The sequence below is a fragment of the Eulemur rufifrons genome, chromosome 7 (assembly GCF_041146395.1).
Source record: "Eulemur rufifrons isolate Redbay chromosome 7, OSU_ERuf_1, whole genome shotgun sequence".
Classification (NCBI taxonomy): domain Eukaryota; kingdom Metazoa; phylum Chordata; class Mammalia; order Primates; family Lemuridae; genus Eulemur; species Eulemur rufifrons.
In genome coordinates this window covers 48,066,530-48,081,423 of record NC_090989.1, presented here as the reverse complement: position 1 = coordinate 48,081,423, position 14,894 = coordinate 48,066,530, and the positions used below count along the sequence as shown (strand labels likewise).

At 34.7% G+C, this 14,894-nt stretch overlaps 1 protein-coding gene across 1 annotated transcript in view; it reads right to left on the bottom strand.

Moving 5' to 3' along the window:
- The window catches only part of ZPLD1 (zona pellucida like domain containing 1), a 37,236-nt gene that overhangs the window by 13,715 nt on the left and 8,627 nt on the right, over nt 1-14,894 (bottom strand). The window contains exons 2-5 of the mRNA XM_069472568.1: nt 9,111-9,331; nt 6,180-6,361; nt 4,843-4,915; nt 728-825 (exon numbers count right to left, since the gene is read on the bottom strand). Of these exons, the coding sequence (XP_069328669.1) occupies nt 728-825; nt 4,843-4,915; nt 6,180-6,361; nt 9,111-9,331 (574 nt within the window). The remainder of the gene's footprint in view (nt 1-727; nt 826-4,842; nt 4,916-6,179; nt 6,362-9,110; nt 9,332-14,894) is intronic.

Sequence of the window (14,894 nt, the reverse complement as noted above, 5' to 3'; positions counted from 1 at the left end):
ATTTAGTGAGACAATTTTAAGGACTCACGTATATGCAAGAATAGATATATCAAGCAGGTGGAAAGGGAGAAAGTAAACAAGAACCAAATTTGTATGGTCTACCAATCTCTTCAGGATACAAAACGTGAATAATAATAATACATGAGAAACCCAAAATAAATCATTACATTAGACATTACTTTTTTTTATATAGGGCAGGTTTAGATCTTCAGCTTTTGAAGTGCCTTTCAGTTTTAATCATTCTGAATTTTCTAAGTATCATATGAAACTTTTTTTTTTTTAACAGAGATGTCTGAGGATCATTTTATATCATTTTGGCCCAGACCCTTATGGGAAGAGTTCTTTCGTACTTTAATAAATTTGCATTGAATAGTAACATACATACAGAAAAATACACAAATCAACAGTGTTCACAAAATGACTACTTCTGTTTAATCACCTTTCACATGAAGAAGTAGAACATTCCGGCATCCCAGAAGATTTCCCCAGGCCCTCTTCCAGGCAATACCACCCCACTTTATGGGAAGACTTGTTATTTTCCAATTAATGACAGAGAGTGTCACCCCTTAACTTTGTAATTTGTTATTTCTTTTTATTAGCATGCCTAAATGGTGTGGCAATGACAATATTTTTCAAATTGAATTTAAAAATGAATGAACATTATGACTCATGAGGCTTTAGGCAGCCAAAGTGTTTTAACCAACAAAAGATAAGAGTTTGGAAGTACCTGCCATCCAGATTAGTGGCTTGTACAGCTGCAAATACTTTGGTTTTCAAAGGTAATCCTGTGCTGGGGATGATTAACTGCTGATTGTAGGTTGAATCCTAAGGATGAAACAATAAACAATTAATCTATCATTACCTCCCCCAAAACAGCACATTTATCACTTAAAACAATGTTATAGAAATCAAGGAGAGTAAATCAACATAAATCTATAGAAGCAATTTCAAAAAGAAATTATTTAATCCTCTGGTTTCTTGGCAGAACTGTTCTTAAACTGTGTCTGTGTAGCAAATTAATTTCTATGGATAAACTATCTTTTGTTTTCATAGTTTACCATATATGGTGGTTAATGTTCAGTATATCTAAATTATATTCAATGGTCAGTGGCTAATATTCAGTTTGTTTAGTATTCAATGGTCAATATTCAGTTTATTTAAATTATATCTGACGCTATTTAAGCCCTTTACTGTTAGAGTTGTAGGTCTTATAACTTTGATAATCTTTCATTTATCCCAAGTCACTTATCTGGCAATTTGAAATTACCAAAATTTAGCTGATAAACAAAAAGGAGACAAACACATTTTCTAAGTTGCCAGAATGTATGTAATAAAGTTCCTGCACCAAATTGCTTGGTGGTTACTTACAAAAGGGTGTCTCAGGACTTCATCTCAACTTTTTACCCTTATTTTAGACCAATTCTAGAGAGCTTACTCATATTGCTTCCCAATCTACAATAAATTAGAGCAGCAAATTAGAAATGAATAAGTTGTAGGTGTAATTTGATAATGAAGAAAAACAGAAATTATAGAATGCAAAAAACAGATACCTCAAAATATAAGCAGTAGTATCATTTAACATAGAGGCCAATTGTTTCCCCAAGTTTAGTAACTCTGAAGACTTTGCTATTTGGCAGCAAAGGAAAGTTTTTAATATTCATTAAGAAATCTTAAAGTCATCAAGGCAAGACAAAATATGGAGCATACTCTGTTTAGAAGGCTGGAAAGAAAGTGACATATCTGGAATTTTATAAATTAAAACAATAATAGTTTAGATGCCTCACTTTTGAAAAAAGTTTATTCATGTGGAACATTTTATTCCCAAATAAAGCCAGATAAATGAGGGATTATATGTTATACTTGAAAACTGTTACTCTTCAGTCTTTTACTTTCTATATTTCTGTGATAAACGATAATAGCTCCTCTAACCATGTCTGATAGATAGTATTTTTATTTAATTGTCTTTCTGGCTCCCTTTCCTAACTTCTCCAAGTAACCCACACTTCATTAACTATACAGCTCTTTCATCTTATATTTGCATCAATACTGTCCAGAAGAATGCTTACTTTCTTTATAACATTATACTGCTGAGTCATTTCAAATGAAATAAGACCCAGCTGTGGTTTAATCATGAATCATCAGTTTTTTACTCCTGAAATTGCTTCTAGGAGGTAATTTTCTGACTTTATTTTGTGTAGCTGCCTTTACTTTTGTTAGTAATATATTGTCCCTAAAATCAATTATATTTTAGTCTTTATCGAACTTTTAAAAAATATTCATAATCATAGCCCTATTTCAGATTTGCTGTTTTTTTACCCACTCAGAAAACACTAACATTCAGGTATAATTCAAATACACAAAGACATCCTCACTTTCCATTTCTACAGTGAAGAAAACTCATATATTTATGTCACACAAAAATAAGGCCACATTTAACTAGAAATCTACATACATGGAAATCACATCCTCAGTAAAAGTCACTGTGTTTTCTAAATATAATTTTCCTTGAGTACACTTACTAAATCCCAGAACTCATAGAAATAAAAAATTGTGCTACATCAACTTGGGTTCAACTTTTCCTCTCCAAATCAGAAACCAGAGACTAAAAGTAGTAGGTCTATAATAAAACTTTTCATCATTCCTAAGGATTAGAAAGTAAAAACTTTGCATGTGAAATGGGAAGACAAAGCTCTTAAAGATTACAAAATGATATTTTATTTGAAATGCTAATAAAATAACATTTGACTAACTACATGTTAATGTTTTAAACAAATAACAAATATGATTTTGGATCAACTAATAAAAGTACACTGAATTTTTTTCCAGTGTAAATTACTAATTTTTTAATGGCCTATAACATGGTAAAATACTATGATGACACTATGTTAAGAAAAACTTTTAGTTTGAGGCAGTGAAACTTTTCCGTATGATAGAATAATGATGGCACATGCCATTGCATATTTGTCATGTATACAACAGGAAGAGTAACTTAAATGTAAACTATGGACTTTAGTTAATAATGTACCAATATTGGTTTATCAATTGTAACAAATGTATCACACTAATACTACATGTAAATAAAAGAAAAAAATGTGTACAGCGGAGTCCACGTGTATGAGAACTCTGTTTTTGTGGATCAAATTTTCCGTAAAGCTAAAACTGCTCCAGAAAATTATCTGTTAATTTTTTAAAATTTTAAAATTAGTTTTTAGGGCAATGGTTGAATTTTACTAAAAACCTGGTTAGTAAATAATTTTTAAAATTCAATTTATTTTTTAATTCAACCACTAATAATACTTTCATTGCAAGCTGATCAGAAATGAGAAGTATTTTGGGCACCACCTATTTCTTTTGTAGTCTGAGATCTAAAAATTGGTTGCCTTCTTATCATAGAATTAAAATATTAAGATTATCATCAAAATATAAGCTTTTATTTAGCATTAGCATCCCAGCAACTCTTTGAAGGATTATGTCATGTTAGTAACAGGACCACAATACCATCTCTAGTGGTAAAGAAAAGATCTTAATAACAAAGTTATCCTGAAATCCACACTTCTAAATTTTGATTTTCTGCTTTTCCAGTGAAAGAATGTTTTCATTTCACAAAAAATAATGGCATTATTAAATGACATGTGGATATATTTTTTGCTTTTCCAAGATCAAGAATTCTCATCTTTGTCTCACTCGATTATAACAAATAATGTTGAGTTCAAACCAGCCATCTCAATTCTACCTCAGAGAGCTTACACATATAAATCAATAAGTAGAAACTTTCCAACTTCAAGTTCTTTATATAAATATTGCTCATAACAATAATAAATATCTGGCCATATCAGGAACAAATATTGGCACATAGTTGCTGAGTGTTGTAGAACCAAGTAACTTGGCAGTTTCTCTTTGCAGAAGAAAGTTCAGAAATGACAGAAAGGCAATCTTAATTCTAACACATTTTAATTTGTTGTTTAGAACTCTGCGGTGTCAGACTACAAACTTATAAACGTGATTTTTTTTAAATGCCTTTGGAAAATGTCCTACTACAATATTTATAGCTCATTATATTCAAAGTATAAAGCACTGACTTTTAAATCAGTTGCATGAATTATAACTCAGTGCCATGATGACATGAATAATAATGCAAAAATCAGATTCATAATTTACAAAAATGTTGGTTGATAGATTGAAAAATTGATATTTAAATCAGGCATTTAAAATGTATGAATAAAAATTTTTAATCAACATGAAAATATCATTTGGGGGATTAATGTTGCAGTTATAAATAGAAATCCGTGTATTTTTCACGTTTTGCTGCCACCGTCGATATTTACATGACAAAAGTTTAGACAATGTTATGTAGTCAATCCAAATTATTTCAGATGTGACAGAATTGTCATCAGCCAAAACCCATATTGAAAATGTTAACACATTCATCACCAAGGATGTGTACAAAAGAAGTATCATTGGGACTTCTTAAAAATCTTTTTATCACAAAAAATATTTCCTAAATCTTAACCCTGAATATGGCTATACACAAACATGTATGCATATGTGCACATAAATAAATATATGTGTATAAATGTAGATAGACATTTGGAGTAATAATTACAGAGTCATATTTATGATATAAACTTTAAATCATTTATCAACTTTTAGAAAATTTAATGGAGTTTTCAGATATACCTTTATCACTAAGATATATGAAAATGGTAGTAATGATGGATAAATGTTAACAGAGTATAACAGGGTTAATGTGGCTTTCAGCAGATTTTTATATAAAAGCCATTCACATAAATGACTCCTCACAACAGTGAAAGAGAAAATAATATCCTTTACCCATCAACTTACGTTATACAATAGCAGGTTCAAAGTGCTGACAAATGTGCCATTGTTCTCTCGCACAGAAATAGCAGCTGAGGACCTAAAACAGATTTTTAAAAAAGGAGAGCATTGATGAGATTTTAAATTAAAAGTGATACCTGAATGTTAGATTTAAAGCTTTAAAACTCTTGAGCAAGCCTGATATACTTTTAACTATGTGTGGAGTGGATACACTGTTTAAATCACTAAACAGATAAATAAATAATCAAAAAGCAAGAGGGACCAAGTAAAGACAAACTGTTTTTATGATCTTTTTATTTTTAAAGTCATTTTTATTCATTTTGCATTACATATATGAGGGTTTTTGCAGAAAAATTTTCTTTCATAAAAACATGAATCTGATGAAAATATATTTTCATCAATTCCATTAGAATAGAAGCTTCATGAGATCAGAGAATTTATCTTATTTTGTTCACTGCTAGAACATTGCATGGTAAATAGCAAGTGTCTAATGCATTGAATAATGAGTGAACTTCCATGGGCGTTGAAGCTCTGGAAGGTATTTAGTGTGGGGCCCGGGGGAGGGGGGAGTGGAGTAAGAGAAGTTTCTCTCTACACCCATATCCTTTTGATTCAAGGTTTTTCTTTTCTCATTTTCCACATTGAAATCTTGTACCTGACCAAGGTGTTTATCATCACTGTGCTATTAAAACCAGCTACAAATATTTTTGACCAATACAGGTGATTACATTGTAATATGGATATAGCCCTCTCTTGGAGCATGTGCTTTGGGAATACTGAACAGATACATGGCTAAAAATAAAAGACTATAGTCCCAGCCCATGTTTGGAGCTCCTTGGCTATGGGTCATGCCACCTCTCCTGGGCAATCATGAGCACCCATGCAGGTGACACCTTAGCAGAGGCCTGGAGACCCTGAAATTGGGGGCAGCAGAGTCCAACAGTGAGAGAAAATAGCAGAGAGGGAAGCAGACAGGACTCAGCAGTGTAGTTACCAAATGCCCACACAGTGAAACACCACAGGACCTTCATGATTGGTTAAGCACCCAGGGTTCTTGGGCAAAAGGAGTGAGGAGAATCCAGGATAGACACCTGACTAGTTTGAGCCAGTTTTAATTTGGAAAACAAAAATTTTATGTTTCTAGTTGTTTTGGGTCATAACAATTAGATAAAGATAGATGGATAGATAGAGATATATAATATTAGACTTAATATTCTTTGCATTACATTGTTTGAGTTTGGCTATTCTCAACAAATCCTGCTTTCTTTCTAAGTCCCTCAAGGATATGATACGACTCAAATGTAAAGACAATATGAGAAAGCAAGAATAAAATGGGAACTTACGAAGCAAGCTGGGTATTGTTTACCAGATATTCCAATGGATAACTACAACTAAATTTGTAAAGAAGCCCAGGTAGATAGCTGATGATTGTTGGTGGATCTGGAGTGTCAATATATCCTGAAATATTTCCTATTTGTACTGAAGTTGCATTTCCATAAGCACTGACTCCAGGAATTGTGGATACCTGTTAGAGTGGTAGATCAAGTTTAATGATTAAATAGCTACATATGAATCTAGGCACTTCATATGCAAAATAAAACATGAGACAAGATCATTTCTAGGGTCTAATTCAACACAAAATGCTATCTGTAAGTGTCTGTCTATATGTGTCTTAGACTAAATGAAACTTCATATTTACCAAAGACACTTTACTCTTACATTATAAATAAGAAAGGAGAGAGATTATAGGTGCAATAGGCTACAACAAATAACTTGGAAACACTCATGGATATAGTCCAAATTCTCTGGTATGGCTGAAAAGACCCCTGTAATCTGACCCTGTTTCCCTGTTAGCTTAATATCTCCAGGCTCCCACTCTCCACAATAAGGCTGCTGCCCTATGGCCCTTGTTGCTCTGGCCTTTGTGCATACTCCTTAAGCCATTGCTCTCCCCACTTCCCCCATGATGTCTCCTCCTCCTCCCTGGGATCTCATCTTCCCTGGGAAACTTCCCCTCCCTCCAACCCCACATGCAAGGTTTATCTCCATGAGAGTGGCAGGCACAGCAGAAGCAGCCTGCACCTGGGAAGTCCCCTTGGCCATCATAGGAGCTCTTTGTGGGCAGGGAACAACTTGTTCACCTTTGCATCCTCGGTATAGCACAGTGACCAGCATCTTGGGCCCCAGAAATAATTTTTGAACAAATGAATGAAGGTCGTAAATTTTCTGAGGATTGATATTCTCAGGTTCTTTCTCTCTGGTTCATAAAGATACTCATCTACTTCTAGGGCAATAGTTTATAGATGGGTTTTAGAGGGATCATGAACTTCCAGAAGTTATGTGAAAATGTTAGACACGTGTGTTTTCTTGGGTCTGCTTAGTTTTCATTGGATTCTCCAACCCTACTAAAATTGAAGAACCACCCTTCAATTGTTCTTGGCCTTCATAAGACCAGAGAGAGACACAGCTTCTCCTACCATGGCAAATATAATATTGACTCAATAAATATTTTAGCAGATATTTCTAAGACCTGTAATAATTTTCAACAATAGAATAAAGTTTATGTATAAACCTAATTGCACATGGGCAAAGCTGAGGCAATTATCCATCTAATTCACGAATGCAGCAAGAATCTTTATGAATCAAAACATTTTGATTCTAATATAGTGATTTAGTAGTCTACTTAATTTTTCCCATGTAGGAATGCTTTTGGAGCAGATGCCAAAGCTGGTGGCATCTAGGGCAAAAACAAAATAAGCCAATCTTCTCCTCTTCCCACAGTTTGCCTGACTCAATAGCTAAGCATATCAATTCTTTCTATGAAAAGACATACACGCAATCATATAACAATTTCTATACTGGAGTTATTCAGCTCTTAAAAAAAAAAAAAGCAAAAAGCAAGCACACACACAGAGACTCTTTTCCTGGACTTTCTCCTGAATTGTTTGCTAGGCAGCTGGGCAAGGTGCCTTAAATCCAGAGAGGAAAGTGGAGGAAAGGCTCCAGGGCATGGTGGGGGCGGGGAAACGCTGCAGATCTCCACACAGGCTCCTCCCTCCACAAGGAACTGGGGCCTGTAACAGTCTACCTGTGTCACTCTCCCTTGGCCCCCCTTCATAACCTCTCTGCACACAACTCAGAGAGTTGCATAAACATTTTTAATAAAAAGAGTCAACAATACCCAAGCTGCAGGCTTAGAAATGGTCATATGGGTGCAATATTCCAACCATCCTCTGGGAAAAGGAAAAGAATTAGATTCAAACAAATCTCTTTTCTCTGTCTTCCATCCCCTACCAAGTCTTAGAAACCCTGGTCTCAGAATATCAAGCTTTCCTTCATAATATGAAACAAGAACTGGTGAAGAGTAAAATCCAGTGTCTCCCTCACTGAACTAAGTGGTCATGCTAATCATATCTCCTTTTTAATCTTTAGTCAGATTTACCAATAAGATTATATTTAAGCAAGCAAAATAAAAAATAGCACTAAGTGAATTTCAGTGTAAGTAATACCTCCCCCAAATCATAATATATTCACTTCAATTAATTTTAATTTACTGGAAATTCAATTCCTTATTCAATTCAATTTTTGCATACAACACATTAATAAATAAATGAATGGTATAGACCAGTAGTTCTCATTCGGGAGGAAATGTTTGAAGTGGTGCTTCAATTTTCATGACGACAAAAGAGCATTGATACTGGGATTTCATAGGTAAGATAGAGCATGATAAACATTTGAAATGCAAAGGACAGTCACATGCAATGAAGAATTTTATATGAGAATACCGACAGCCTTCTTTTACAAGGCACTGGTGTTGATCATTCAATGGTAAACATGAAAGAAGATTCCAAGTTTCCCATTCTTTCATCTTTCTTTCTGAATCTGGTCACTAAGGCAACAGGCAAAGTAGTTCACTGCCAGACTCACCATAACAAACTTTGAATGATCAGACACTTCCATAAAAGTCATAGAAATATGGCTAAAAATAAACTGCAGAGACACATCCGTCTACGCCATCTACACAAAAGAATGTTGCTTAGAAAAGCACAGCTGACCTCAGGCCACTTGACTGCTCAGCTACTATAAACAGAACCATTATTAGAGACAGAATTGTATATTTGGGAGTTCAAGTCTCAAAGAGTCAGAGGGAAGTGATTTTTTCAGTTTTATTGAAATTTTCTTGAGAGATAGATTGGGCTTCTGATTACTTCATGAAATGGTGGGATTTTTTATTGATGACCCCAGACCAGCACACAATTTCACACTAATCTTACCACCAAGGTGTTTCCACAGCCCTCCAAGGTGCTGAGATTGATGATGAAAATGACCACCGCTGGGAAGGTGTTGTTATTGATGAACCCCCTGCAGTGGGAGTCCCCATGCCTTCCATTGAGTGCCAGATCTGTTTCCGAATAACCCGAGAAAAGAACCGTGCAAAAATTAATCTTCATCGTAATGGTCTGTACCCCACAGTAGACATTGATATCTCTTTCAGCTGAAAATAAAAATATATAAAAAACAAATGTTAAGTCACAAAAGCAAGCAAAGTAGAAAATACTCCTACATGAATAACTTTAACATCTCCCTGATACATTTAATCATCTCCTTTGTCTAACCCATTTTTATATTTGAATACATCATATCCAATATGCAAGTTATTAAGAAATGTACTAGGGAAAAAAGTCTTTAGTTATTTAGGGAGAGATCTCTGTGTGTAGATTATAGTTCATCTCCTTGTGCCTGGTGTTCCCTGGATGTGCATTAAATGTTAACTGACTATTGCTGAATGACCAAGGAATTAAGTGGAAAACAATCAGGTTACTGAGGAAATTCAGAACTAGAGTGACTGAATTATTCAGATCACCTATGTAGATCAGTGAAACTCACTGCAAATGATGCATTTTCTCAAGTGGAAGGAGGAAACAGTTAAAATCCACCCTAAACCAAATTGTTAAGCACTTTCGTGTTTGATAGCCCATCTTATCCAGGATGTATAAACAAAAGCCATCCATCAGAATTCCATTTTATTTTGCCTAAATTAAATCACACTAGAGAGAAAGGCAATGAAAAATAGTGTGCTGATATTATGAACAAAAATTTATAGCTTACTCTAAGAAAATTTTGCCAATGACTATGCATGCCTCAATAAAAGGAATAGACTAGGCACGGAAATGTATTATAAAATACAATTTGCATAGTTCTCTATGACTCCATGAGTAATCAGTGGTGGGATCCATTCTATGTATGCAGAAGTCAGCACTTGCGCACGCATGCACATACACACACAGAGCTTTCCATATCTCTATTTAGTTATTTTTCTACATGTAGTGAAGAAAATGTATGCAGGAAATGGAGAGTTGGCTGTTAGCTAATTTCAAAGTGGCAGAAGACTTTACTTTTATCAGTTTTGGTAACTGTTAATGGGTTGAATTGTGTCCCCACCTTCTATCCTCTGAAAACGTATGCTGAAGTCCTAACTCCCAGTACTTCAGACTTTCTTTGGAAATAGGTTGTAGCAGATTCAATTAGTTAAGATGGAGTAGGATGGGGCCCTAATCCAATATGACTGGTGTCCTTATAAAAGAAACAGGGGCACAAGGAGGACACCACATGAAGACAGAGGATCTGAGTGATGCATCTACAAGCCAAGGCACATCCAAGATGGCCAGCAAATCACAGGAAGCTAGGAAGAGACAAGACAGGATTGTCTCTCAGAGGTAGTGTGGTCCTGCCTTGATTTTGAACTTCTGACCTCCAGAATTGTGAGACAATAAATTTCTGTGTTTTAAATCATCCCATGAGATAATAAATTTCTGCTGTTTTAAATTACCTCATTTGTGATACTTTGTTACAACAGCCCTAGAAAACTAATACAGTAACCTTACCACTTTTTATCACTCTATTTTACCAGTTAGATAAAAAAATCTGAAACAAGCATTAGGTTTTCAAAATGTGGAAACAAACAAAACCTAATTAGGCTATTTGGACAAATAACTTTGTTCAAAAAAAGAAAACCAAACAAAATAAAATATATTTTTGGCAAATGATAGGATGTCTACCTAAGTAATATGTAAATGTCATTCAAGATTTTTAGCATAGGATTAATTTGCTTAAATAACTCAGTTCTACTGTAAGAGTAGAAGTGTTCAACAACATCTCTCTTTGGAATATGGTATTTATTCTATATACTGTTTTTTTTTGCTGGCAAAGTGAGTCATATATTGAGCATGTGAATAAGTCAATATGGAAATTTCTATGTGTAGGAATAATTTTAAGCTAATTGCAATTAGCTACAAAGAAATAGTAAAATTTTTTTCATAGCCAAGGGCAAATATTAGAAATTTTATAGAAAATTCCAAGCAATATTTCCTTTGTAGGTGGAAAAATAAAGTGAATTAATTATGTAGTATACTTTGCCAACCTAGAAAATAATAAATAACATTTAAAATTAGGGGACTATCTCTATGGCCTTCAGTAAATTAACTGTTTAAAGGCAATCATAACTTTTAAATGATGCTCTTTCCCAAAATAATACTGCTCATTTTAATAACTATTTATTGTCCATGAACTTCAAAGTTCATCTTAAATCTATTGATTTTTATCCCTCTACGAGCTATTGCTTTGCCTATGCCATCATTATCTTTTCCCTGGAATATTGCATTAACTTCCTAATTGTTTCCATAATTTCCACCCTTTTTTTTTTTTTTTTGAGACAGAGTCTCCCTCTATTGCTCAGGATAGAGTGCAGTGGTGCCATTATAGCTCACTGCAACCTCACACTCCTGGGCCTAAGCTATCCTCCTGCCTCAGCCTCCCAAGTAGCTGGGACTACAGACATGCACCACCAAACCTAGCTAATTTTTCTATTTTTTATAGAGACAAAGTCTCACTCTTGCTCAGGATGGTCTTGAACTCCTAACCTCAAGGGATTCTCCTACCTTGGCCTCCCAAAGTGCTAGGATTACACCACACCCAGACTTATTTCCACTTTTAACCTCCTTCAATTAGTACAGCTGTTCATACATTAATCTGATCATGTCACTGTCTAGCTTAGATCTTCAACAGCTGCTCATCACACCCAGGCCAAATGTCCGAATCTTGATCCAGGGCCTCAAGACTCTCCATGATCTGGCACCTGCCTACCTCTGCATTCTTTCTCTCTTCCTCCTCTATCACCCTTCCTCCATACATTTGTTATACCGAACTTCTTTCAGATCTTTAAAAGCATCATCCTGAGTGATAGAAGCCATGTGAATAGTGGTAACCTCCTGGGTGGCATTATCTAGTATAGGGGGCACGAGAAAAATTTGGGGGCAGATAAAAATGCTTTCTATCTTGATTTGGGTGGGGGTTATGTGAGTGTAAACATATGTTAATATTTAAAGCTGTACCCTTAAGATTGGCACATCTTATTATAGGTACATTATTCCTCAGTAAAGTACTGTGGAGCATTTTGGAAAGCATAATACAGATTTATGAACAAAGCTTTGAATCAGTGTTCTTTCTTAGCCTTGGAGCGCTCTTCCAGCCCCAAAGCATTGCCTGGGTAACTCCTACTCATACTTCAGTTCTCCAATTTGAGTTTCTTTTTGCAAAGACTTCCCTGATTCCAAGTCTAAAGCATGCCACTCTGTTTTATGCTATTGTATTCTCTTAGGGCCATATATGTATTTGTATATTTGTCTTCTCAATAAACTGAACGTCCCAGAAGGCAGTAAAGCTATTATGTTCACTGATGGGTGTACTCCAGTGAGTAACAAATTAATCACATAAAGTACTGGGAGATTCAAACAGTAGTGTCCCGTTCTCAAATATGATATCCCCCCTCTTAACCTCAGGAAATATGTTCCAAGACCCTTAATGGATGCGTGAAACCATGGGCAGCACCAAACATACATACTCATGATAAAGGTAAATGTATAAATTAGGCACAGAAAGAGATTAACATTGATAACTTATGATTAAGTTATTTTTAGTAAAGTATTAATATTATTGAGTAACACAAGGGTTACTTGAACCCAAGCACTGGTATACTGCAACAGTTGATTCGATAACTGAGATGAACACATTAACGTGGTCCCTATTGACAGAAAGATTTCACAGAGAGCTATGGGGTGGCCAAGAAATACAACCTCACCCAGATCAGCTGGTTAGGAATAACTTCCTTGAGAAGATGGTATTGAGCTTAGTTTTGAAGTATCAGTAGGAGTTAGCTACCTAAAAGAATGGAAAATGAATAGCACAGAGGGGACAGTGTGAATAACGAAACATGCTCAGGCTGATGGGAGCTGGGCAGTTCCATTTTCATTAAAATTTAAAATGCAAAGGAGGAAATGGCAGGGAATGAGTCCAAGTGGCAGGCACAGGTACGATCACAGGAAACCGTTACATGTAAAATGGTCTCTTGAAGGAAATAAAACGTCTACCTGAATGTCAAATCAAATCCTCAACTTTTAAAGCGTTCACTAAAAGCTTGCTTTATGCTCAGTAATAGAGAACAAGCATCATCGCATTACTTGATATATCATAAACTCACCAAAGTGAATACATATCAATAAATACGTCACAAAAGAGAGGTATCATTCTTCTCAACTTAAATCATCTAAGGAACCCAGCTTCCTTACCTCTATCTGAGGGGTTAATTGATGCTTAGAATACCTTAACAAATGACAATGATTTCTATGACTAGATGTAGAGCTTTCTTCTGTTTTCTGCTTTATAACTGAAGATTTGTGACCCCTGCAATGGAACTGAATTTGCTACAAGCTGATCCCACTTGAAGATATGATAACAAAGTAAAGGCTTTTTGTAGTGTGAGAAAAGAGATTTGCTCAAATCTATCCTAACCCAGTTTTCTGAAGACTTTTCACTATATTTCAGAGGAACACATTTTTTCTTGGTTGTAGGTACTAAAGACATCCATTCAGCACAACTTTACCATTTGTGAGGCTTTGAGGGGGAAAAAAATGATACTTCAAGTTGCCAAAGGGCATTTTCTTCCAACAGTTGAGTTTTTTTTTTTTTTCCTTCGGAGATATTGAATGACAGTTGCTCTTAGCAACTAAATTTTTTGAGCCTTTTACTATCCAATCCCTGTCCTGACTATTCCTTTGAATGATTGTCCAGTATTAAATAACCTAATGAGTATAAGCTAATGCCAAAAAAAAAACAAAGGAATACATATCTTTAGGGGTTTGATTTTAATATTTTGTGTTTAAAGATACTAAATATGTTAAATAGCAGTCTGCTTGTAGAGTTTATGTGCAGTTACATTGCCAAAATAGCAATGTTTCTCCTCTGGTATTTTAACCAAGCTAAGCTTTCCATAGGAATTAAATGTAATGTAATTTCCAATCAAAAAGGGTAAAAATAATATTCTGTACTCCTCTCACCCATCAATCAGGCAATGGGCTTGTCTGTCTCAGATTTTCTAAAATTATGCAAATTTTAAATATCCTGTCACACTGTCAACCATCTATCTCACCATGTATAAAAATGTTTCCTGATTTGGGTTTCATAGAATGTGGCTATCATATAAATGAGAGTAAAGAGGGGCTGGATTCAATTATATATTTATGAATAAGGATTCATCCAACTTCTATATCCCCAATAAATTTCTATTCCTAGAACATCTAATTATACCCTTGCCTTTAGATACAATTACGGAAAATATATTTGCAGTATACCATTTACATATCTAATAAGTATATCTAATTTTGTTATTTTTTTCAACAATTCCATACTCAACTTGCTTAAATCCAACAGCATCCAGATGCGGCTAAAGATTCCTAGCTTTTGATAGACTGAATCATTTTCATTTCATCTTAATACTGTTAAATTCAAGACCTATACTTCCTCTCACTAGCATCAGAATGTTTATTTTAACATTTTCTAATTATTTATAGAATAATGAGTACAGACAAATGCAATTATCAAATTACTTGCACACATATATTCTGCAATACAAAGATTACGACTCTTCAAAATTTGTCTGTAGGCTGGTACTTAGCACTACAGTGAAGTGACTCAAAATGTTTCTGCACGATTGATCTAAAAAA